Source organism: Myodes glareolus, chromosome 3 (assembly GCF_982192425.1).
Source record: "Myodes glareolus chromosome 3, mMyoGla1.1, whole genome shotgun sequence".
Classification (NCBI taxonomy): Eukaryota; Metazoa; Chordata; class Mammalia; order Rodentia; family Cricetidae; genus Myodes; species Myodes glareolus.
Window position 1 is genome coordinate 68,320,654 of NC_142028.1, and position 26,275 is coordinate 68,346,928.

The 26,275-nt window shown below is 54.1% G+C and overlaps 1 protein-coding gene across 1 annotated transcript; it reads right to left on the reverse strand.

The window, feature by feature from the left end:
- Nucleotides 1–234: 234 nt before the first annotated feature.
- On the reverse strand, nt 235–24,353 carry Col8a2 (collagen type VIII alpha 2 chain). The gene is made up of 3 exons (XM_048434413.3): nt 24,227–24,353; nt 4,698–4,894; nt 235–4,149 (listed from the first exon to the last, which is right to left on the reverse strand). Exons 2-3 carry the CDS (start codon nt 4,876–4,878, stop codon nt 2,231–2,233), a joined length of 2,100 nt encoding a protein of 699 aa, XP_048290370.1. The 5' UTR covers nt 4,879–4,894; nt 24,227–24,353; the 3' UTR covers nt 235–2,230.
- Nucleotides 24,354–26,275: the final 1,922 nt, after the last annotated feature.

The following is a 26,275-nucleotide window of genomic DNA, read 5'->3' on the forward strand; positions in this document are numbered from 1 at the left end:
CACTGCTCCTGAGGGCTTGCAGGAATGTTCCAGTAAAGTTCAGTCCGGCTCCAGCCACTGCCCTTCTTCAGTTTCACAGAATGCCTCCAAGTTTGCCTGGTGGTGCTGAGGCAGCAGGGGAGCCTCAGGAGCCTGCATGGGACGCTGTAAGGGAGGGTGCACGCCTCAAGAGGCCAGAGGAGTGCCTGGACGCCCGTGAAGCCTCTCTGGACTGAGGTCAGTGTCACAGCAGCGTTTCTACAACAGGTTTTATTGGGGATGGTCCATACAGTCAGTACTGCAGTTTTCAGAGAGAAATCCCATTTTTCTGACACCCCAATGCATTTTCCCTGAACCTGACATGGGGCTCATGATAAGTAGAGAGAAACTTCCTACACCAGGTTAGAAATGAAATCACAAGTGGAAAAACCTAAAAAAAAAAAAAAGCCAGAATACAAAAATGCACAAGGTAAGTGTAGTCATGTTAGAGCCTGACACTGTCAGAACTGCTCAGTGACACCTACAGCTCCCATCCGCAAACACTACAAAATCGCCAGCCCTTCCCTAAAGGCTTCAGGGTAGAGTCTGGCAACTCTGATACAACTTTTGGGGCTCCCTGGTACCCTACTCAGTCCCCAGGGCTCCCTCAGAGTCGATTAAGCTGCCCATCAGAACTCATCCCTAACACATCAGATTAGTGGCTTTGACCCCGGGAAGGAGGAGGCTGAACAAATGTCCCAGCAGGGATGCTCTGACTCACTAGTTGGTTCTCTTGGGCAGAAAAGTACACTGAGCCCTGGGCAGAACTTTTTCTTGCTGGCAGGGGCAGGCTCCCCCTCTGGGAGCTGAAGTAAGCAGTTAACTAGGCTGCTTTGCAGGGGAGGAGGCTGGGCCCTCAGTCCTCAGCCCATCAACAGGGGCAGCTGAATGCTCCCAAACTGGAGCAAAAGATGGGTTGCCTCTTGAGTGTCCCAGATTTGCACTCGGTACAGTGATGCAGGCTGACTAGGTGAGAACTGAGGAAGGCCATGGACAATGGAGAAAGCAGCCATCCTTACACAGGTAAGAGTATCGGCCATCCCTGACCCCAGCATTGACCCCAGCCTGAACTGGGGGCCAAGGAGCTAGGAAGCAAGTCCGCCTATTTCCCTGCAGGAGCATTGTGATAGGGAGGATGGTGGAAGCCTCCGAAGCCAGCTCATTCCAGTGGGGCCTGCTGGCATCCTTTCTTTCAGAGCCTCAGCCTCTTGGGCCCTACCCTGCTTAGAACAGGAAATTGGAAGCAGAGAGAGGAAGTGCCCACAGATGAGTCCCTCCGGCAGACACTAAATATCCACAGCATAGTTCTTATTAAGGAGGAGGAAGTCTTCACCCACAAGCTTGTGTGCCTCTGTGCAGAGGGCCAGAGACAGGCGCTCTTGAAGACACTCGGTTTGGGGTTGCAAGGGTCCCCTAACAGTATGATGATGAGAAAATTAGCCTACCCCCAGCAGGTGAGAGGAGAGAGGGAGGGGCACTCATGCCTGCCGATCACTTGTCCTGGTTGACTCTGCCATCGCAGGGATACTACACAGAGTTCCATCTCAGCCCAGGGCTGTCCACCTCACGTTAAAGAGCCAGAGTCAATGGGAAACAGAAGAGCTACCAGTCTGCCTCAGAGTCATGTCCCTGTCCCCTCACAGACCTCTACAGACGGCTGCTACTGGCTCTTCAGGGGCCAGTAGCAAAGGCCACACAACTGTCCCCACCAGGATCATTCCCGGGGTCTAGTCAAACTGACTGCCTCCAGGTCCCCCATTCCCTTCTTCCCCACAAAAGGAAACAAAGACTTCAGGGAACCTAATGTCATATGCTGGAGGCCTCCAGGGAGCTGGACGAGGCCCAGTGAACTCAGGCATCACCCCTGGCCCGTTCCATGCCATCTAATGCCAACAGGAAAATCATGTCTCCCAGCAGCTTCCAGGGCTCACGAGGGGGCCGGACTGAGTGCTCCGGGTGCTGCCTGCAGACCAGGCAGGTCCAGAACAGGGTACAACCCCCACAGTGCACCGGAGGAAAGGAAATTAGGCCAACCTCTTCCAGAACCCACTTTGGCCTACACACGGGGAAAACAGGTCAGTCTCCTCGGGCCGAGGCCGCCGCCGCCTCTGTTCAGCCGTTGGTGGTTTTCTTCAAATGGCCATCTCTAGAACTGGAAAGGTCTCTCTATCACTAAAGAGGAGGAGGCCAGGGCAGCAGGGCCCCCCACGGGTTATGTAGGACAGAGCAAGAATCCTGAGAAGGAGGAGTGGATGTACTCAGTGGAGTAGAGGCCGTTGGCCTGGTCTGAGGGCATCTGCACCCACACCTGGTCATTGGGCCGCAGCTGGAGCACAGCCCCTCCAGACGCCTGGTCCAAATAGCCCTTCTTGTACTCGTCGTAGGTGTAGGTGGCTGGCACGTTGTTCTTGTACAGGGCCACCCACACATTGGTGCCCTTGACATGCACATGGTAAGCAAAGTAATAGACGCCTCCCACAGGGCAGGTGAAGATACCAGTAGCTGGGTTGTAGCCGCTGTGACCATTGTAGAGAGTCCGGTCAAACCTAACTGGCATGCCTGAGGCAGGGAAAGGGGAGGTGAGCAGAGCGGTGAAGGCCGGGGTAGCGTGTGCTGACAGCTCCCCCAGCCCAAACTGTGGCTTTCCCCCCTTGCCCAGTACAGCCCCCTCCACTCCACCGTTGGGCAGGTGCAAGCCTGCAATTCCAGTCTCGTCAAAGGCCCCAGGGGCACCAGGAGGGCCAGGAGGCCCAGGGGGCCCAGGAGGACCTGTGAGTCCTGGGGAGCCAGGGACTCCAGGGGGTCCTGTGGGCCCAGCAGTGCCAGGTTCCCCCACTTTTCCCTCTCCTGGAGGCCCTGGAAGGCCTGGTTCACCCTTTAGACCTGGCAGACCCTGGGGCCCGATGGGGCCAGCTGGGCCCTGCAGTCCTGGGATTCCAGAGGGGCCCCTCAAGCCAGGCTGCCCAGGAAGCCCCAAATCACCTTTCTGTCCCAGGGCTCCTGCCACCCCTGGCCCTCCAGGGCGACCTGTAAAACCTGGCTCACCCTTGGGCCCAGTTGGTCCAGGGGGTCCATGAGCCCCAGGAAGTCCCCTCTCACCAGGGAGCCCAGGCTTCCCTGCCAGACCATTAGGCCCTTGGTCACCCCGAATGCCAGGCACTCCTGGGGGACCTCCAGGTCCTACCTCTCCCTTGGGTCCAGGGAGCCCACGTCTACCAGGAAGCCCTGCAGACCCAGGGAGGCCAGGTGGACCCCCAAGGCCCTGTGGACCCTGCTCCCCTGGCTCCCCATCCTCTCCTGGCTCACCTCTGTCCCCCAAAAGCCCTGGGGCCCCAGCTGGGCCCCTATCTCCCTTAGGTCCTGGTTTTCCTGGCATCCCATAGCCAACAGGGCCTATCAAGCCAGGGGGACCCCGGAGCCCTGGCTCCCCTTTAGCCCCTGCTGGGCCCTGTGGCCCTGGTATCCCTGCTGCCCCTGGTACCCCCACACCGTCTACTCCAGGGGGGCCTTTTGGACCCATAGCTCCTGGCTCTCCCCTAGAGCCTGGAACCCCAGGGGGGCCAGAATCGCCTTTGTCTCCTGGGGCTCCTGGTATCCCATCCAAACCTGGTTTGCCCAAGCCAGCTGGACCAGGTAGCCCAGGGGGCCCAGGGGCACCTGCCTGCCCTGGGGCCCCAGGAAGCCCTGGCTGGCCTACCCCATTATCCCCCTTGAGGCCCCTATCACCTCGGGGTCCAGGCTCTCCCTGGGGTCCTGGCTCCCCCCTAAATCCTGGAGGCCCTGGCATCCCCTGGGCACCTGGTTTTCCAGGGACAGTAATGCCTGAAGGACCAGGAAGGCCAGGGGGTCCTGGGGGTCCCCGGAGGCCCTGGTCCCCTCGTATCCCTGGCTCTCCCCGCAACCCTGGCTGTCCTGGTGGTCCAACCTTGCCTGGGAGCCCTGGGGGACCAGCCTTGCCCATCCGGGAGAAGCCAGGGGGGCCAGCAGGGCCTGGCTGCCCATGAAGCCCAGGTTTTCCTGTGCCTGGCTTTCCTGGGAAGCCAGGAGGCCCAGGGGGACCCCGAGGTCCTGGCTTCCCAGGGGGTCCCGGCTCTCCTTTCAAGTCCATTGGCAGCAGCGGCAGAGGCATTTCTGAAAGAGAGAAAAGGGGACAGTCAGGCTTGGTCAACGGAAGCTGGGAACCTCATCTACCCATTTCCCCCGGACAGTGTGAAGAGCACTGGGGTGGGGGGGAACGAGGCTTTGTACGACCCAGAGAGCCCACTCCCAGAGCTCCTCTCCACAGTGGAGGAAGTCCAAAGGGGTCTGCTGGCTCGGGGATTGCCGCAGGTGTCCTCCTCCAGGACTTCCCTGTACCCAACTAACCAGCCAGCCCCTGCCCAATGAACTTAGAATACGTATGGCTGCAAGACCTGTTGAACGGCCACCAGGTGGCACCAGGAACCCGCTTTACAGACCAGTCAAGCGGTTCCATTACCTAGCTACCTTCCTGCACCACCGTATGGAGACTACCACAGCCGGCTTCTGGTCCTCTAAGGCTGAGAAGCCCTGGCCCAGCCATAGGAAGAAAAGGTGGAGTCAGGATTTCTGCTGGACACAGGGAAGCTAAGGTCTCAAGGGTCTGGAGGGGCTTAGGGAGCCGGGGATCTGTCTTAGGTACTGAATAGGGAGGCTCTCACCCAAGTACTGGCCCTTGCCCTCTCGGAAAGGCGGTCCCACTGGTCCTTTCTGCCTGGGCTGCACGTACTTTACCGGGGCATAGCCTGCTGCGCCCCCGACTCCGCCACCAGAGGACACTCTTGGCCCACACCCCAACAGCAACAATAGCAGCGAAGGCAGGGTCATCAGAGCCCCCTGCATGGCCTCTGTGGATGTGCTGCAGGAAGAAGGAGAAGGTGTCACTAAACCGGCCACTAGGACCAGGGGCTCAGCTAGAAACTCAGTTGTTATCAGAAAGCAAATCTCCGAGGCAGGGATCTGAAAATAAACCTCTCCCGAGTGCATCTGTCTCCCCCAAGCTAGACTCCACAACCAGACAGAACTTTCTGGTGATACTTTGTGTTTTAACAAATAAAGCTTGCCTGAAGATAAGAGTGTAGAACTGAGCCACTAGAGGTCAGGCAGTGTGGCACACACCTCTAATCCCAACACTCAAGAGGCAGAGGCAAATGGATCTCTGTGAGTTCAAGGCCACCCTGGGCTACACAGATTGAATCAGTCTAAAAGAGAAACAGAGCTTAGTGGTGGTGGCTCACACCTGTAATGGGAAGTGATATGGTTTAAGGCTGGGTGGAGAGAGGAATATAAGATGGGAGGAGACAGAAGCTCAGATGCAGTCTGAGGTTTCTTTGACATAGCATGCAGACTGGAGGATGCAGTCTGAGGACTCGTAGAGACAGGATCGCCCCTGCGGTCTGAGCGTTGGTAGCGGTAGGAACTCTAGTGGCTGCTCTGCTTCTCTGATCCTTCAGCTTTCGCCCCCGTTATCTGACTCCAGGTTTTATTTATTAAAATAAATTAGAATTTATTTAGAATTCGTGCTACAAACCAGCTTGACCTCAGCACATCCCTTGCTAAAGCAAACCCCTGCAAATACATTTTCCAGGGACCACTGGGCTCTTCAGAGACGTAAATACAGTTATCTCAACACCGGCATATTGGTGTCACTGGAACCCCCAGATTCCAGATGATGATACAGGGGAGGCAGGTCTGGGATTTGACTTGGGTCCTCATGACTCTCCATCATGTTGACATCCTTCTGGACTCCATCCTGCCAGGAATCAGTCTTATCTTCGGCCTCACCATCCCTTCCTCTCCCATCAACTTTTACTCTGTGAGCCAGGCGTCCTTACAGGACAGCTCCCAGGCCCCTGGTAGACTCATAGTTCCGGGCCCTTGAATCTGCTGATTCTTCCAGTGGTGTCAGTTTTACCTTCTGCTCATCCTTCAAGGCCCCTTCCTCCAAAATGCCTTCTGACAGTTCACACACACCTTTGCACCCCACCCTAGGCTATCCACAGCACTTAGCTGAACTCAAAGAACAAGGCCCGGGATCTGGATTCTCCAGCTTGATTACTCTACTCACTAGAGAGGGATCTGGACAGATGAAATGGGGTAATACATAGAATATGCAAATGTTCACGGCATTACATTATACATAATAGCCCCAAGTGAAGGCAAGCCCATCATCACCTGACCAGGATGCTACCACAAAGTGCGCGCTCTCCACACAATGCACTACTCTGTGTGTGTGTGTGTGTGTGTGTGTGTGTGTGTGTGTTGGCTTTTAAAATATATTTATTTTACATCCCAGCCATAGTTTCCCCTCCCTCCTCTCCCCATTTCCTCCCCCATGCACTACTTTTTAAAAATGCCTTTTTAATTACGTTTTATTTATTTATTTGAAGGAGGGACACGTGTCATGGTATGAATGTCACAGACAGAAGACAACTTGCAGGAATCAGTTCTCTCAGTCCACCACGTGGATTCCAGGGATCAAACTTGGGTCATCAGGCTTGGCAGCAAGTGCCCTTACCTGCTGGGCCATCTTGCCAGCCCTAGAAATGGTTTTTAAAATGGGGCACAGAGGATGGGAAGAAGGGCTGAGGAGTTAAGAGCACTCACTGCTCTTCTAGACAACCCAGGTTTGGTTCCACACACCCACATGCACCCACGTGTAGGCTTACAACCATCTGTAGCCCCACACAGGGGAGAAGAACCTGTTGTCTTTGCTTCTCTGGCTATCATGAGCAGCTCTGGCTATCATGGAACTTACGATGTAGACCAGGCTGGCCTCAAGCTCAGAAATCCATCTGCCTGCTTCTGCCTCCTGAGTGCTAAGATTAAAGCCATGTGCCAACCACCTCCTGGCCACTGCCACCTCCTCTTCCTCCTCCTGACAGGTTCTCATATAATCCAAGCTGGTGTCAACTTGGTAGATAGCTGAGGATGACTCACAACTCCCAGCCCTCCTACCTCTACCTCCCAAGTGTTGGAATTACAGGTGTAATGCACCACACTCAGTCTTAGAGAGTGCTAGGGATTGAACCCAGGGCTCTATGCATTCTAAGCAAAACCTTTATCAACTGAGCCACAGTCTATAGATGTTCTCTATGTAGAGTATGTCTTTGAGGAAGTCATTGTCGCAAAACAGCTACCAGAAGAAACAGCAATGAGAAAGAAAGTACAGGATGCTCTTCCCAAAGACGCTTTCTTGGAACAGGTAAATAAAGTAATGGCAGGGGCCTGTGACGCAACTGTTAAGAGCACTGGCTGTTCTTTCTCAGGACCCAGGCTGGACTCCCAGCACCTACACTGTGGCAACTCCAGTTCAGGGAACCCAATGCCCTCTTCTGGCCTCTGTGAGTACTGCACACACACAGTGCACAGTCATACACGCAGGCAAAACACCTACACACATGAAAAATAAAACAGTATTTTTAAAAATGTTTAAACTTTAAAAAAAATCAGCAGAGCAATGGCACATTTAATCCTGCATTTAGGAAGCAGAGGCAGGTAGATCTCTGAGTTTGAGGTCAGCTGGTCTACAGAGCAAGTTCCTGAACAGTCAAGGCTACACAGAGAAACCATTTTAGAAAAAAAAAAAATCAAAGCCTTGGCCATGCCTCCTCTGGCTTCTGCACACATGAAATGCATTCGTCATCCCTCCCTGCTTCAAATCACCCAGCTCTTAGCAGGAATGGAGGGAGGGTGGCAGGGAAGGTCCACAGAGCCACCACCCTGCTCCTGGGTTCAAATCCCAGGGCCACCACTCACCAGCTCTGTGACCTCAAAGGACCCCTTACACCCTGAGCCTCAGTCTGACAGTAAGACCTGTTACTGTGGATCCCTGGGTGCCACGCTCTAGCTGACCTTCTCACGGAGCCCAGTGAGTCCATGTGAAGGTGACCCTTGTACCATGGACGTGGAAAGAGAATCACTGGGGCTACCTGCAGCTTGGTGTGGGGAGGGGGCTTCCCTAGCATGTATGAGGCCATGGTTTCCATCCTTAGCAAAGGGGGAAAGGAGAGGGTGGAGGGAGAGTAGGAGGAAGGGCTAGGAGAGGGACACCACTTAGACAATAGACGTCTCGATTAGGGGCTGAGGCTGTGGCATCAGGAACCTCCCCTGAGCACAGGCCACCTGCCTCATTGGCTGTGACTGATGCCAAGACCCAGCGAACCTGCGATGTACGTGTCCGGCTCTTCTTAGATGCTGCTGGTGATCAGCCCAGAAACTGCCCCAACAGTTCACATAGAACACTCACTACAGCCCGTGAGGATGCTGCTGTGGTCCAGAGCAGAGGAAACAGATTGCAGGTCATCATCAATGAGGCTACAGATAGACCCTAAACCTGGGCAGGGAAGCCCTGCCCTCTACCCGCCTCACCTCGCCTGAGCAGGCAGAGCAGGCCCCTTTCACTAGTTGTGCGAGCTGGGGCGCTCGGAGAGAGCTGTGCACGCCTGTCTAGAGCCAGAGTGTCCTGTCTGGTGGGTGGGCAGGGGTGGGGGAGCAGAGGGAGAGCGTGGAGGAAGGGGACTGAGTGTAAAGCTGGTAACAGAGGGAGCCAAGATGGCTGCTGGCTTGCTTTAGACCAGGGTCAAGGACACCATCATAAGAGATCCAGAACAGCCCTGGATCTGGAAAGGTCAGACCTGTTTCCCACACTCAGGAAGTGGTAATAGACGGTAGAGTCAGGAAGGTGCCCAGGCAGGCATGGTACCAAAGGAAACACCCCCGGGCTGGCCAGGAGCAGAACCCCCAGCGCCCAGAGCCATCCAGCTTTGAGTTCTGCTTAGTGTGGCGTCCTACAGGTGTGCCTTTGACTCCTCCCCATAGCTTCTAACACTTATTCCAGCAACTTCTACCCAACACTGGTGTGTGTGCAAGAGAGAGAGGAGGAGAGACAGACGGACAGACAGACAGACAAAGATAGATCCAGGGACAGAGAGACAGAGAAAGACTCCCTCCAGGAGATCAGGACAGGTCTGTCACCTGGCATGTCTTTGGAGAATGAGGGAAGTGATGGAGGAGGCATGACCTAGAAGTTTTTGTTCAAGCAATGACTTAATTTCTGTGGCCCTCTCCACGAGGGAGGTGCTGTCAGGCCCGTCTGCAGATGAGGAAACAGACTCGGAGCAGCACAGCGATGCTTGCACAGGTTGGGGGACAGCAACGACAGAGCTAGGGCAGAGGCCTGGGACAAAGCCAAGCTTTAACCACTGGGGTTTCCTGCCAGGGGAGCCAGGCCAGCCAGCAAAGCAGCCAGCGCCAAGAGGACTCCTTCTTCCAGGCAGGCTGGGCACAGGACTGGGGAGTGGAGACACTGTAGACAGAGCCTGTTCAGGGGCTGAAGAAAGAGGCAATGGCCTGGAGGTGGCACTGTGTGGACCTGTGTGCCAGGCCCCAAGACACTGCGCTTGCTTATTGCTCCTCCTTGGTGCTTCTCCACCTGCTGGAGACACCCAGCCCATTGGCTGCCTCACCCAGCCTTGTCTGTGGAGCCAGGCTCAGCTCTTCCGTCCTGATTTAGCTCTCCTCCTCTCCCTGCCTCCACATGGCCAAGCTGGCACACAGCGAGGCTCCACAATGTGTGACCAACTCAAGTCACTGTCAGACATAACACACAATGCTAGATATGGTGGCACATACCTGTAATCTCAGAAAACAGGAGGCAGGGGCAGGAGGGGCACAGAAATGTCTAGGTCATCCTTGACTATTTGGCAAGTTTGAGACAAGGATATCTCTCCCAACCAATCAAGAACACAGCAAAAACTCACACTCCAACCTTTCCCCAGCGACAACCTGAAGAGCGTCTCTGCACAGACGTGTCTTGCTCCAGAAGAGTGGAACAAAGGGGACAATTTATCTATTACCTGTTCTCCTAGATGGAATTATTGCCCAAGTTGGAGGGTCAAAGATCAGGTGGCAAGTCCTGAGACTCCAGTCATCTCTGCCCACGACTGGCTGTGTGATCTCGGACAAGTCATCACCCTCTCTGGTGACCTCTCCAGAGGTGTGGACAGACCAAGGCTAGGGCTGGCAGGGACGCGGAGCCTCGGAGGTGGGACGCGTTCAGGAGCCGCTGATTCAGGGGATTGAGCCCTGGCGGCGGCGGGGCAGACGCGGTGTTTGGACAGCTGCAAGTCCTTAACGGGGATTTCCCCCCTTTTCAACAAATCGCCGTAAAACACCATTCCGTCCAAGTCAGCGTTTTGGGGCAGTCTGGCCTCCTCCCAGGGAGGCGGAGGAGACAGGCTGGGAGCGGGCGCCCCGGGGCTTCCAGACCCAGGTGGGAGGAGGCGCTGGCCAACCGCTCCCCTCCACGAACCCCTCCCCAGGCTCCGGTCTCAGGTGTGTCCTCGCTGCATCCCTCACCCCGGGGCGAGCTGTCTCGTTCGAGGTGCAGAGGGGCCCCAGGGAGGGCGCTGGGCGAGGCTGCTGTGACCCCGCCCCGCGGTGGGGACGGGTGGAACCCGACCCGAGCAGAATCCAGGCCCCAGCACCCCAGACGGCGGCTCCGCGAGCAGCGGCGGGGAGGCGCGGCGGCCGCTCCGCCAAACCACAGGTATGCTGCGAGCCGCTTCCTGTGGAGGAGACGTTCTGCAAGTCCCTTCCCAGTGCCTGGTCCCCACTCCCCCAGCCTCTTCCTCTCTCCCTGGTCTCTTGGCGTCCCCGTCTCCCCTCACCTGTCAGGTGAAGGCATCTCCCATCTCCTAGAGCCAGGCAGCCCCTGGCCTCCCAGTGCATACTTACAGCTAGGTGATACTGGGCAAGTAATTTAACCTCTCTGAACCTCAGTGTCCTCAGCAAAAAGATCAACTGAGGTCTCAGGAGCCACCAGACCTTCTAGGTGTGCTGCCTTGGCTTGTCCCTTCAGAGCCAAGACGTCCTGCCCTCAGTCCAGCCACATACCCTCCTGCTGCAAGGTGACATCTAGCCTCCATCCAAAGTCTAACGTCTTGAGGAATGAAGTCTGAATGTCCATTTCCTGCCCTTCTAGACCTTTCCCTGGTTAGTCGAGACAGAACACCGTCCAGGTTTGTCTGTACAGACCGCTGAAGACAACTAAGGACCCCGGGGTGAGCAGAGGATATGACCCCAACCACAGGCCCTCAACCTCCACTGTAAACTCTAAACTCTCCCCTTCCCTGAGTTCCAAAAGGAAGGTGTCTCCTATCCAAGGCCAGATCCCACCTCAGGAGCTTAGGGTGGATGCCAACCCTGTGGCTTCCAGTCACTGGCTCCACCTGTCCTCAGTTCAGGCATATCCCTGCGCGCCCTGAGGCACCGTTCTCTCCATCCCTTTCCTGACCCTCTTCCTCAGCCTGCCTGCCTACCTGCAGAGCCAGGCCTCCCCCACGCTGGCTCAGGTTCATGGCCTCTGGACTATCCTGGCAGTTCCAGGTATCCCTGCGGCTGTCCGCAGCTCCAGTTCCATCACCGAGTCCCGGAATCCCCACCACCACCACCCCACCACCCTCACACCCCCTTGCACACCCCCTTGCACACCTGTCTCCAGCTTCCCCCTCCCACTGTTCTTTAGCTCCGCCCTCCCACACTGCTGTCATTTCCTCTCGTTCATTGCTTCCTATTCCCCCAACCCCTGGTGCCCAGGATAAAAATCTGAACATCATTGCTGGCCCTTCCTTCCTTATATAGTAATGGAGGCTCTACACCCCTACAAAGCCTTGGCAGGGTTAGAAGAGACTACCCTCCCTTCCAGCCCACTTGGTCCTTTCCTGAAGGCTCTTGGGAGACCACCATCCTACATCCTACGCAACTATATGTTAACACCTCTATTCCTTTCCCTTCAAGCCACGGATCCAGTCTTGCGGACTCTATCCCTTTCAGTTCTACCCCTTCCCCCACAGCCTTGGCCCAGATAGAGACCTCATACTCCAAAATACAATTCAGACAGGCAGGCAGGTGGTGGCGCATGTCTTTGATTCCAGCACTTGGGAGGCAGAGAAGTTCAAGGTCATCCTTGACTACTAGTGAATTCAAGAGACTAGGCTGGGTTACAGGTCTCACGTAACATGTGTACGTGTGTGTGTGTGTGTGTGTGTGTGTGTGTGTGTGTGTGATTCTGCCAGAGCCCCCTGGACCAGCCACAGGGCTCTCTCATTCTGTTCCCCGCTCTCTCGGCTGTCCTCCACATTTTCCTTAGGGACTTCAACAACACTTCTCAATTCACAGCCTGTACCAGATCCTCAGGATGGATGTGGCTGACATAGACCCAACACCTGCATCTCCTAGGCTATGCCGATGGGTCCTGTCTGTGGACCGCCTGCCACCACAGCTCTGCCCATGGCTCTCTCACTTGCTCTGGACTGTCTACTGGCTCCTAGCAGGATAAAGCTATGTTGTTCTGCCATTGGTGTGGAGGAGGACGCATGGAGTGGGTGGAGGGACCATCAATGTGCTGAACAACCACTGAGGTCCCACTGCGGAAACGTACTCCAGGTCTAAGACCTGGGGCAGGGGCACTGAGGACCATTTCAGTCCTCTTCCATGTCTGTTGTCACCTTCAGATCCCAGCATCCGTCTGCCCTTCCATTCAGACCCGTGTGCCTCTGTCACCATCACCACTGCCTATGCATCGCCGCCTGTGACTCCTCCCATCCTCGCCCGTCCTCAGACTGAGGTCACCGAGGTCCAGCTCTGCACATCGGGAGGTGCTGGTCGGTTGACAAGGCCTTCTGCAAGGCCAGTGTGGACAGCCATACTCGTGAATGCTGGACCTTAGCTCTGTGTCTGCCTCCATGGATGAGGTCTGGCTAGAAGTGGGGTTGGGGGGGGTGTCTGAGTGCCTACATCTCTCTGACTCAGCCCCCTAGTTTAAATGTGTGGGTAAGGGCTGCCCTAAAGCTTGAGAGCTGCCTGGGACCTCATCACCCAGATGGGTGTCCGCTCAGGAGCACACCTATGCTCATGACATCTCCCTCCTTCCAGGCTGCAGTTCCCACACCCAGCGCACAGGGGACCTCCGTCTAGGGAAGAGCCCTGGAAGGAGACTTGAGGGAGCCGGCAGCAGGGTCACTAAGAGGTAGGGGCAGATGCTGGCAGAGGGATGCAAACTGAGGGGAGAGCACATGTCTATCCCAGCAGGGAAGGCTGCGCTGTCTCAGAAAGGATGAGCCATTGAGTGGCAGACGGAGAAAGGCACTGCCTGCGGGTAAAGCCTGGACTCGTGGGTGGAGCTGGCCGTGCTTCAAGTCCACCACAGCCCTGGGTGTCCTCAACTCCACACTCACCTTCCCATAGTTCTTCCCTCTCTGTCTAGGACCCCTTTCTTTCTTTTTCTTCCAAACAAACTTCCCAAAGTCCCTCCTGAGTGCCCCTTCCTTCAAGCAGCCTTCCCAGCCTCCTGCTCTCAGGGCCACCTCAGCCCCTCACTCAGGAAGTACTCAAGAGAGACTGCAGCTGGGGTGGGGGACGTGGGGATGGGGATGGGGATGGGGGCTCCAGGGTCAGCCCTGACCTGGCCACCTTCCGCCTGGGGCCCAGCCCTAGGCATTCTGATCAGGGACAGCTCTCTGTTGCCCTTCCTGATTCCTTAGGCCTGGGCCACAGAAGGCTAGCCCTCCCTCCTTACAGGTGATTACATTTAATGCCCTGCCCCTGGCCTCGGCCCACTTGAGTCTAGACACCTGTTATCCCTGGAGGAACATCTCCTTGCCACCAAGCCTCCAGCCAGGGAGGTAAGAATCTCCAGGCTGAGACAGATGACCCCATGGCCACTGCACCCTCTGGTAGGTAACCAAGAAACTGACTCCTTCCATCAGGGGCTATGGGCTCAGCGGGTGGCATGCTGTGCTGGCTTCCAGCAGAGGTCTTGAGCCTCTGACCAAAACAGACTGGAGGGTCTCCAGATACAGCCATCCAGCCTCAGCCCCGGCAGGCCGGACCTCCTCAGCCTCCAGCTCTTCGCCTTCTGGTTCCCATTTGCAGCCTTTTCCGGAGCACCACCCTCCGCTCTCGGCCGCTGTCGCTCCAGCCGGCCAAGATTCCTGAGCCTCGCGGCTTCCCTGCGTGGTGGCGGCGGCGGCAACCGGAGAGGCCGGGTTGGACAGAGAGGGAGCCGGCGGGAGTGCGGCCAGGCCACTGCACTCGGGCACAGCCAAGCAAACACGGCCGCGCCAAGGAGCGGGGCTAGATAGTTCACAAATGAGAAAAAGCTGCTTCCGACTTGGGCCGGGGTTTTACAATGCTAAGAGCTGAGGTCACCTGCAGGAGAAGCTGTCAGCAAGGGCACCGTGGGCCTGGGAGTGGCTGCTGCTGCAGCAGGAGCCAGTAAGTTTACAGGGCGACACACACCTTCTCTTCCAACTTTGGGTGTCAGAAAACCCCGCCCAGGTCTAGCTTACCTTTTGGGTTTTGTTTGGTTTTTTTTTTTTAGGTGGGAGGGGCCACGAAGGTCGTAGCAGAAGCAGGGCCTGGGGAATGAAGGCCAGGTGCAGTGAGAGCATGCCTGGAGAAAGCAAGGGAAACCTCCTGTGGGTCCTCATCCTCCCCCAGTTAGCCGTGGCACCTGACCAGGAGTCCCGCTGGAGGGACCCCCTCCTCAGCCTGGTGCCACACCCATTTCCCCCTCTTTCACTCAATGCACACTTAGTGACAGTCCTACTATGAGACAGCGAGGAACCCCTTTTAGATGTGTGCCCAGCTGTTCTGGCTAAGTCCCTCCTCTACATTAGGATTGACTGGGGGTGACCCTTAAGATGGGGAAGTGGTCTGACTAGAGAAGTTCATACTGAGGTCTCCACCCCTGCCCTGGAGAAGCTGGGAGCATCAATCAAAAGGCCATCACAAGACTGGCTAGTCCTTAATCGCAGTACTCAAGTGGATCTCTGTGAGTTCGAGGCCAGCCTGATCTACACAGTAAGACCCTGTCTTAAATAAACAACCCATTCCCAACACACACAGTTGGCTAAGATCCCTGGGTAGCACAGAGCATAGATCACTGTCCCTCTACCTCACTGTGAGCTCCCCTAAAGCTTCCTGGAGGAGGAAGAGATGTTCGAGCTGAACTCTGAAAGAGGAAGAGAAATCTGAGCAGCAGATGAGGTGAGTGGAGGAATTTCAGACTGCAGAAAGTTGTTTGGGGGATCCGGGGATGGTCTAGAGATGCTTGGGAGATCCAGGGATGCTCTAGAAATGCTTGGGAGATCAGGAGATGGTCTAGAGATGCTTGGGAGATCCGGGGATGGTCTAGAGATGCTTGGGAAATCAGGAGATGGTCTAGAGATGCTTGGGAGGTCTGGGGATAATCTAGAAGTTTGTTGAGTCCAAGACCAATAGGAACTGGGAGTTGGAGTAGAAGGGAGATGAGTTTTGAAAGTCACACTTGCATCCACTAGAAATCAATTGGGAGCCATTGAAGGCAGTGGAGTTGGGGAAGTGGGTGTGGCCAGAGCTCTGAGTGGCAGAGTTCCCCGGTTGTGCCTAAGCTAAACAGGGTACCAAGGTTCTGTCAGAAGCCGTAGCTCAGGGCTCAGGATGTAATGTAGATGGTAGAATGTTTACCTAACACACACAAGGCACTTGGCTCGATCCCCAGGACTGCATAAATCTGATATGGTGCTACATGCCTGTCAACCCCAGCACTTACAAAGTGGAGCAATAGACTCAGGAATTCAACTCATCCTCATCCACACCGCGAGTTCAAGGCCAGCTTGGGCTACATGAGACCTTATCTCAAAACATTTGTAAAAAATCCCTAGCCTAGATGAGTTTGGGGCTATTGTCCAGACCCAGACATGACTCCTTGGTGGATAAAGAGGGGACACCCAGCCAGCCCACCTGGCAGGAAGAACTGAGACTTCGTCACTCTCTCCCCCAGCTGCTTGCTTGCCTCTGCCCGATCCCATGGAAACTCTGACAGCCTGGCCTTCTCTGTGGCTGCACAAACAGTCTGATGCCAAAGCCTGCTGCGCCTCCTGGCCGGCTCTCCACCTTGCTGAGCCCCGAACACCCTGACCTCAGTAAACACCAGAACCCCAGCGAGGCCACTTTCTGAGCTCCTGGCCTGGCTGCTATGGCCTGGCTGCTGGGCCTGGGTGGGCAGTTTGTACCACTCAAAGCAAACCTCCCACCCACCTACCCCACTGGGGTTGATCTAGGCTGGATCTGAGTTCTGGCTACCAACATGAATTGAACTGGCTAGGGGTGAGGACGGACATTCAGGTCAGGAGAACGGAACTGAAGGTGTGGTGTGTGGCAATGCCCCGAACACACACAAGGGACAAAGGGGGTTAAAATTAAAATAGCTAGGGAGACGGGATAGAGCTCACTGGCCAAGCATAAGGCTTGGATTCACCCCCTAGCACTACACACGCATATATACACACACACATATATGCACACATATACATATACTACACATATGTACACATATACAAACTAGTGCTGGGGATGCAGTTCACTTGGCAGTGTTTGCCTAGCATGTTCAAAGCCCTGAATTCAGTCCCCAGCACTGCTTAAACTCAAGGAGGTAGCACATACCTGTAATCATAGGTAGCATATACCTGTAATCAATCATAGGACTCAAGAGGAAGAAGCCAGAGGGCCAGAGATTCAAAGTCATCTTCAGCTACATGGCCTCTACATGATGTTCAAGGCCAAGTGATCTTTACCACTGAGCCAGCACCACCCCCTTTAAATCTGTGCCCAAGCTCATATGTGCACTCATGTGTTTGAGGAATTGATTCTCTCCTTCCACATGGGTTCTGAGGATCAAGTTCAGGTCACCGGGCTTCTCCTGTAACCATTTGTACCTGCTAAGCCATCTTGCCGGCCCAGGCTTTGAACCATGGTCTGTTGCCTTCACTTGAGAGGACTGCCTGGGTTCAGGTGAGGAAAACCTTGAGTATCGGGGTCAGAGACCTGGGCCCAATCCAAAGCTGGCTCCCCCTTCCTCTACCCATGGTTGCATAAGAATAGTCTCTAAATCCCAAGAACACCTAGAAAGAACAAGGGCCTGGGCTCAGTCCCCAGCACCACTAAATAAATAATAGACCTTCAATCTATACAATACACAGACCAGCACTGGCCATGTCCCAGACATAACTTTAAAAAACATTTTTATTACATTTTTTATTATTGTAGGGGGAGGGCTATGCATGCTACAACTCACAAATGTGCAGGTCAGAGATAATTTTCTTTTTTCCTTCTCTTTCTCTCTGTTTTCTTTTTTAAGACAAGGTTTCTCTGTGTAGCCCTGGCGATCCTAGAACTCACTCTGTAGTCCAGGCTGATCTCAGACTCAGAGGTCCTCTGCCTCCTGAGTACTAGGATCGAAGGTGTGCGCCACCACCCCTCGTGATCAGACAGAATTTTCAGGAGTTGAGTTCCCCTTCCATCATACGGGTCCTGAGATCTAACTCAGGTTGCCAGGTCTGGGGGAAAAGCACCTTTACCCACTGAGCCATCTCACCTCCCCTTTGCCCCCTCCCCCAGCCCTGCAAGGCTGGGATTGCTGTCCCACTTCACTGGGGAAGAGCATGGAGGCCCAGAGGGGCCACATCTACTCTCCAAGGTCCACCTTAGGGGAGGCAGATCTGGCCAATCCTTAAGTGCCCATATAGTTCCTATACTTAGGCTTCCTAAAGATTAGGGTTCTGCTTGCCAAATCCACTCTACCCTACCCATGCTGCTGCCTCAACCCAGGTAATACTACTCTAGATAGGCAAAGCTGGGCAGAGCGTGGGCAGCCTCTACTGAGGGCATCAAGAGTGCCCCCCCCCAAGATGCTACAAGTCGGAAACTGGATGGATGGGTGTACCATGGCCCTGTCTGTGCTTTCTTCAATGCTTCTCTGTTCTCAATGCCCTAATCCTCTTGTTTCACCTCTCCATGGTGACATCTCTCCTTTGCACAGTTAAATCCCATACCGGATATGGGAGGGTCAGTCTGAACCCCCACCTAGCACCTTCTGAGAGCCGCAGAGTCCCCAAGTAGGCTAGCCTGGTGTCAGACTGGGCTCTCACTATAGCTTTTCAAAGGACCTAAGGGCTGGGGGAGGAAAACTCAGCTCGGTGCTCACCAGAGGAGGGTCCATTTCAATGCCCCACTGTGGGCAGGTCCTCACTTTAAAAATTCTTGATTTAGATTGATTTATTTCTATATGTGTGTTTTTCCTGCAGGTATATATGTTCACACCTACACATCTGGTGCCCACAAGGCCCAGAAGAGGGAGTTTGGTCCTGGGACTGGAGGTATGGGTGATTGTGAGCCATTGTGTCAGTGATGCATGAATGTGGTTTGGTTTGGTTTGAGGCAAGGTCTCCTTAGCTGGCTTTCAACTCAGTTGTAGCAGAGGATAAGTATCCAAGTATAACCTCTGAACCTGGTCTTCTTGTTTTACATACCATGGGAAGCTGGCCGCAAGCTCATGATAATCCTCCTGTGTCAGCACACTCGACTATACTGCACAACTTATTTTTTTTTAATATTCATTTATTTATTAAGGGTAAAGGGTTTAGGGCCTCACCGGTCGGCATCTTCCTAGAATCTGTGTGAAGATTAAACACACTACTTTTTTTAATCACTTTTTTTAAATTTTTATTTTTTATGTGTGTTGGTGTTTTGCCCGCATGTTTGTCTGATCTTGCTGTTACAGACAGTTGCGAGCTGCCATGTGGGTGCTGGGAATTGAACCCAGGTCCTCTGGAAGAACAGTCACTGCTCTTAACCGCTGAGCCATCTCTCCAGCCCCTAAACGCACTACTTTTGAGCCTGGTGTTGGTTGGCATATGCCTTTAATCCCAACAGGAGGCAGAGGCATGCGGATCTCTGTGAGTTCAAGGCCAGCCTGGTCTACAAAGCTAGGACAGCTAGGCAACACAGGGAAACCCTGACTCGAAAAAACAAAAGCAAGCAAGCAAACAAACAAAAAAACCTACCTTTGTATCCTGAACTAGTCTAAATTGTCACACAGGAACTCAATAATACATGTCCACTGCACGCACTTAAAAGATCACCACTATGACATCTCCCAGCAGACATGGGCAGTATTCTAAACCCCACTTTACAGATGAGAAACTGAGGCACAGGGGGGTCACTTGCCCAAGTTCATCAGCAAGCCAGTACAGGACAGTCTCAGAGCTCAGTGCCCAGCTGGGTAAGTCCAAAGATGCAAAAGACAGCCTTCCATCTTGTTCTTCCAGCTAAGGCATAGTGTTCCCAGAGGGGGGTGTCTCCACATCCCCTCAGCACATCTCCAGCTTGGCTTACCCCCAGCACCTCCACCCCCTCCCCAGTCCCCGCTGCCACTGCAGGAGGGACCTCTGCATTCCTGGCTAAGCGGCAGATTTGCTGTGCTCCAGGAACTATGAGAAGAATGTTTGCCGCGAACTAAGGCCGCGGTCGCCTGTCAGGAGTGTGGCCTGGAGGGCCCATGCAAGCTCTGTAGCAGCCAGCACAGTGGGAGAGAAGGCGGCTAGACAGAAGGGAGAATTTCCTGGTCTTAAGGACTGGGATGCTGGAAGCGGTGGGTGCCAAAAAGTTGGCCTCAGCCAGGCGTGGTGGCTCACGCCTGTAATTCTATCTCTCAAGAGGCTGGGGCAAAAGGATGGTGGGTTTAAGGCCAGCCTGGGCTACACAGAGAGATTCAGGAGGTCAACCCAAGCTACATAGGAGGACCCACAAAAAAAAAAAAAAAAAAAAGGAAAGAAGAGTGCGGGCTCCTGGGAGCGTGCAGAGGAGAAATGACTTCCCACCCATTTCCAGGGAAGGCCAGGCCAGTATCACCGGCTCATCTCCAAAGACCCTGGGCTCAGAGCCCTTGCTTGGAGGAACTGGTGTCCCTCACTGCTAGGTGTCCCTGCCAGGGACCACTAAGAGGTCTCAGATACCCTTCCTTTCCAAACTCTCCCTATGGACTTGACTTTCTGGTACCTCTCTGGGTGGGGGGAAAGAAAAAAGAAAGCAAAATCCATCTTGTGTTACAGAGATGCCTAGCACGCTGAAAATGCTGAGCCTGAGGGTCAGTTCTCTACTCCTGTCCCCAAAGTGAAGAAACTCTGGTAAATGTGAAGGACTGGAGATGGTGTCATCACAGACCTGCACTCAGCAAATCGGCTTCCCCTGCTCTTTAGGTGAACATCAGTCTAGCCCTGCACTAGTGCTACAAGATTAGAACTATGTAAACAGAGGGTTAAATTCCCAACCAACTCTTAACTGTTACACTCTCTCAGAGAACCAGAAAGAGGACCGGGCGGTGGTGGTGCACACCTTTAATCCCAGCACTCTTGGGGAGGCAGAGGCAGATGGATCTCTGTGAGTTCAAGGCCAGCCTGGTCTACAAGAGTTAGTTCCAGGACAGGCCCCAAAGTTACAGAGAAACCTGTCTCAAAAAAACCGAAGAAGAAGAAGAAGAAGAAGAGGAAGAGGAAGAGGAGGAGGAGGAGGAGGAGGAGGAGGAGGAAGAGGAAAAGAAAGAAGGAAGGAAGGAAGGAAGGAAGGAAGGAAAGAAAGAAAGAAAGAAAGAAAGAAAGAAAGAAAGAAAGAAAGAAAGAAAGAAAGAAATAGGAATTGAAATTACAGGGTGTCTGGGCTGGAGAGATGGTTCAGCACCAGCTGCTCTTCCAGAGGACCCAGGTTCAGATCCTAGCACCCACACAGTAGCTCACAACTGTCTGTGATTCAAGTTTCCTGAGACCCAACATTCACTCTGACTTCAAGGATACTGCATGCATGTGGTGCACAGATATGCACTCAGGCATAACAGCCACACAATAAAGACATTTTTTATTTATTTTTATTTTATGTATATTGGTATTTTGCCATAGGTGTCATGTCCCCTAGAACTGGAATTACAGACCATTATGAGCTGCTCTGTGGGTGCTGGGAATTGAACCTGGGTCCTCTAGAAGAGCAGTCAGTGCTCTTAACCACTGAGCCATCTCTCCAGCCCCAACAAATACATTATTTTTAAAAAGAAAGAGAAACATCAGCGTGTCAGGTAGTATGATGAGGTTCTCTCCACCCCAGCTCCCCGCTAGAGAAGGCAAACTGTGGAGAAAAGTCTGGTCTCTTCTGACACTTCTGCCTCTGGCTGCTGTGTGGCTGCAGATGATCCCACCTGAGTCTCTAATCCCAATCCAGAGATGGCCAGTAATGCTGGCCTGGTTCTCCCCATGCTTGCCAGCTCCCTGTCCCCGTCACAGGCTTTTCCACTCTCCCAACTCGGGCACACCCATCCATCTGTATGGGAACAATTAGTGTCCCAATCAAAAGTTCCTACGTTTTATATCTGGATGATACGGGGTCAACACTCCTATGTGCCACAATTCAACCAAGAAGGTGGGATGTCAGAAAGTTCCGAGAGCTATCTCTATGACAAAAGTAACCTCGGGCCACCCCTCCGGGTCACCTTTCCGCAAGCAAAACATGACCCCCAGAAAGGGGTTTTGTCAATAGGGAAACTGAGACACAGAGACGGCCAGGGTCAACTCTTCAAACTGCATGTGTATTGGCTAGACCCTTCCTACTCTGGAAGTGACCAGAGAACAGAGGGATTGAGACCTCTCTTTCAGAGAGCATGGCTTTCCTGGCTCATGTCTGCGTACATGTGTGTACCTCCTGGCCTTGGAGACACACCCAGGCTCCTGTACATGCTCAGTGACCCCCAACTCATGGCCACACCTAGCTCCAGTCCCCACTCATTTATAGCTTATAAAACTGGAAGCCAATCTCATGTCTTCTGTGCACTGTCTCCTGCGGGGAGGGGCCACAGTGCTGGAACACAAGGCTCCCCGCCTGCCCTCTCCTGTCTGCATAATTAGACAAGTGCATCTTCATGAACCCCTTCCTCTCATCGTCATGGCAACCACCCACTTTACCATCACCTTTCCCCTCACACCACCTGGTCCTCCTCCAAGTTATCCCTGCCTGGAAGAGGAAGCCGTTCCCTTCATCTTGAACACAGAAGAGTCCAGTCACTCCCAGCTTACACACCTAGGCAGCTCACACCTGATCTCTAGAGAATAGTCTTAGAATCCTGGCTTCAAAATAGTATGGTCCCTCAACTCCCTACTGTCTGACCCAACTGACAAATCTCTATCTTTGATGGGCTGGAGAGATGGCTCAGAGGTTAGGAGAACTGACTGCTCTTCCAAAGGTCCTGAGTTCAATTCCCAGCAACCACATGGTGGCTCACACCCATCTGTAATGAGATCTGGTGCCCAGAACACTATATATATAATAAATAAATTTTTAAAAAAACTCTATCTTTGGGCTGGAGAAATGGCTCAGAGGTTAAGAGCACTGATACTGAGTTCAATTCCCAGCAACCACATGGTGGCTCACAACCATCTGTAATGAGATCTGGTTCCCTCTTCTGGCCTGCAAGTATACATGCAAGCAGAACACTGTATATGTAATAAATAAATCTTTAAAAAAAAAACCAAACTCTATCTTTGAGAGCCTGCGTCACCTCTGACCCTCTCCCCCCATACTCACAGCCCTGCATCGGGCTTGCATAGGACCTTACCTCTTTGTGTGCCTCAACAGGCACCCAGAGATCACAACTACACCCCATATGAGAGATGCCTGTGCCTCTCGTTCATCCACCCAACTCTGTAAGTACCTTAGGACCAGCTCACCTGGGGCTCTACTTCCCTCTAAAGAGCCCCATGCCTGTCACTGGAGTTCTGGAGAAAGCTGAGAGCCAGCAGAGCAGGGAAGTTGGGCTCACATTCTTTGGCCTGGCTAGGGCCCAGTGCAGGGAATTGGTAGGGTTTGGGGGCTTGAGCTGACAGCTGTGTGTATTTGGCACCCCCCCCCCCTTGCTAAGAGACACATTCCCTTCCCATTCTTTCCTTTCCTCTGGGCCAGAGTGGAAACACTCGTGTTCACTGGGGTAGACAAAGTGAAACCAGAGAGACCCTGGTGAGCAGTAGAGTGCGAACCTGTGTGTGTGCAAACTATCCTGGGGAAGTATGCTTGGCTGGACCACATGGGGCTTGCTGTGTGTCTGTTGGAGATCGCATGTGCACATGCGTGTCATTGTTTTAGCATTTGTGGTAAGACTATGGTCTTGTGTGTCTTAATGAGTCTTTTAATTCAGTGTGTGACTGTGTATGAGTCTCAGTGGGAGGGAGCGTGGCTGCATCTGACTGGCTTGTGCTTCTCATCTTTTCAGGGGATTCTAGTCCAAGTCTCTATCTGGGTTCATCCACCCCAGGAGAGGCTAGCCCTGAATCTTTGTTCCCACCAAGACTGCTAGCTCTCCCTGTGGCCCCCACAAAGGGGGTGGGCTCCTCACTCGGGATAGTGAGGATCTGCTATCTTAGTTATCTCTGAGCCCCCTCCAACACCCCTACCCCACAGCCCACCATAGCTTCTGGGAAGTTACTTTACTATAGCAGGCAGGTGCCGCAGCAAAGAAGACATCAGGGCCGGCAGAGCACCCTGCAAGTTCAGAGGCACTTCTGTGTGAGGAATCTAGCCTGTTCTTCTGCACAAGGTGTCTCTAGCAGATACACACACAAGTGCACACACACACTCCAAGCAAATTCAGAGGACTCTGTCCTGGGTTCAACTCCTGAAGCTTTTTGGCTGAATAGCTGTTCTCTATCTGGGAGCCTCCTGGGATCTGTGTGGTGGAGATACCAAAAAGCTGTTCCAAGGACCTGGGACCCCAGCCACTATTGGCCAGGCACAACCCCCTCGATTCCTACAAGTCTCAATGGGAAGGGGGTGCAGAGCCTCTGGCAGGGACATTCCTCAGAACCTCAGCCTCCGGTGTCGGGTAGAGGCTGCCAGGTTACCCAAAATAGAAAGAACTTGGGGTAGAGACAGAAAACCCAAGTAACTTGGAGGTCGCCGGAGAAGCAGAAATGGCAGAAAGATGTGGAGAAAGATGGGGAGAGAGGGTAAAGTGGAAACTGAGTCCCCTCACCTCCCCCTCTCCTCTACCTCACCACGAAGGCAGTTTTGCTATTCCCGTTTTATAGATGAAGTGAAGTGACATCCCGAGTCACGGTCCAGTTTTGGAGGAGGAAACAAGGGGCTATCTTCGTTACATCCAGGGAATGGGTGGGCTCCCCCTCATCCTCTGGCCAACCCCCAGCACTAGTCGCCCCCAGGTCCTGCCTCCACGCTAGGGCCTGAGGAGCCGGTCCCCGTCGGGGCTGGACACCTGACCGCAACTGGCCCTCGGAGCCCCCCAACCCAAACCTCAGCAGCACTGCCTCCTGTTTACCTGCAGGGAGGCCTCCGAGGGGCGCTCCGGCTCTCGAGGGCGACCCAGATGGCGCAGGCTCGGGGCCGGGGCGTCGTCGGGGTCCGGTCCGAGCCCCTGGAACTCTGCTTCGCTCTGCCCGCTACCCCGCGCCCCGGCCGAGTGGGCGGGCAGCGGGAGGGGCGCGGTGGGGCGGGGCCTCCGCCCTGCTCTTTCCATAGCCACAGCCAAGGGCTCACGCCCCGCCCGCAGCACAACCCGCCCACAGCCTCAGAGCTCCGTAGACCCCGGCCCTAGCCGGCTTCCTGTCAAGGGAACACTGGCACTGAAAAAGAGGGTGGGGTGCATGGAGTGGTCTGTGGGGTACCATTCCTAAGGAATCCACACAAGGCTACCCCGACACGGTGACCTAGGTTGAGCCAGGAAGACTAAGGGGAAAAGAGGGGATCATGATGAGCCGGTTGACCTTGGGGAGCTGAGCGGGTGCAGCCACGAAGGCAGGCAAGGACCTTGCTGAAGTTGGCTAGATGTCACCTTCAGGGAAATGGGGAGCCATGGAAAACTCTGGAGAGAGCAGGTTTGTGCTTTGAAAGAGCCTTCTCACTGCCGCACAGACAACACAGAGAGTCACAGGGAGTCCTGGGATGGCCCAATGAACTAGCCATGGAATCGGGGCGGGGCGGGGGGGGGGGGGGGGGAGGTCAACTCTGAGAGGAGTTGAGGTAGTCAGACAAACAGAATTTGAGTGTTAGGGAAGGTGTCTAAAAAGGGAGGTGGGCACATGTCACTTGCCTTTAATCCCAGCACTCAGTTGAGTTCAAGGCCAGCCTGTTCTAGGAAAGCCAGGACAACGCAGAGAGACCCTGTGTGCTGACTAGACTATGTCAGCTTGACACAAGCTAGAGTTATGTGCAAGAAGGGAGCCTCAGTTGAAAAATGTCTCCTTAAAATCCAACCGTAAGGCTTTTTCTTAACTAGTGATTGACTGGGAAGGGCTCAGCCCATTGTTGGGTGGGGCCATCCTTGGGCTGGAGATCCTGGGTTCTACTAAGGGAACAGGTTGACAGGTGATCATTTAATCCCAGCACTCTGGAGACAGAGGCAGGTGGATCTCTGTGAGTTCAAGCTCAGCCTGGTCTACAGAGCAAATTCCAGGACAGGCTCCAAAGCTACATAAAAAAAAAAAAAAAAACCCTATCTTGAAAAGCAAGACAAAACAAGGAAGGAAGGAGGGAGGGAGGCTGAGCAAGTTACTGGGAACAAGTCAGTAAGCAGCACCCCTCCATGGTCTCTGCATCAGCTCCTGCCTCCAGGTTTCTGCCCTGCTTGAATTCCCGCCTTGACTTCCATCAGTGATGGTCTGTCACCTGGAAGTGTAAGCTGAAATAAACTCTTTCTTCCCCAAGTTGCCTTGGTTATGGTGTTTCATCTCCGCATCTGAAAAACGTAACACACCCTGTCTTAAAAAAAAAGTCTGAGTTTCGAGTTAGTGGCCTGGGAATGGTGGAGCCCAGGAAAAGCAGGGTGGCGGGAGTATGTGGGACTCTGAGGAGCGAGAAGGGAAAGGAAACCTCTGGGTCGTTATTTGTCGACTTCCAGCACTTGTTGCCATGGAGTGTGGAGAAGCTGGGGGAAGTAACCGACCAGGACACAGTGTGGGTCAACTGCATCCACCGCTACCGTCTAAAACCAGACAGAGGAGGGCGACTGCGAAGCACTGAGAGATATGACTGAGGCGGGAAAGCAGGAGCCAGAGAGCAGCCGTCATAAAGCCAGTGTTTTCTAGAAGCCAGAGTGGCTCACAGGGCCCGGTCTTCTCACAGAAAAGTGTCCCTTCCAGCCATGGGCAGGTGGTTGGAGTCCGGAGCACCGTTGATAGCCAGGCTGCAGAGGTCCAAGAGGCACCCCAGGTGAAGAGATGGAAGCAAAGAATGCAATGGAGGGGCTTAGATGAACTGAGGCAGGGAGAGGTTGGGGTGAGGGTCCCTGTGTCTCTTCCAAGCTGGAAGGAGCTGAGGGATTCACAGGACAACAAAAGGAACAGGGAGCCCAAAGCTGTCAGTCACCCCA

Bases quoted from the DNA above. Each gene is read 5' to 3' on its own strand.
- Col8a2 (XM_048434413.3), bottom strand. From the start codon at position 4,878: ATGCAGGGGGCTCTGATGACCCTGCCTTCGCTGCTATTGTTGCTGTTG. The intron at 4,150-4,697 runs GTGAGAGCCTCC...TCTCTCTTTCAG, and splicing joins GGGCAAGGGCCAGTACTTGG to AAATGCCTCTGCCGCTGCTG.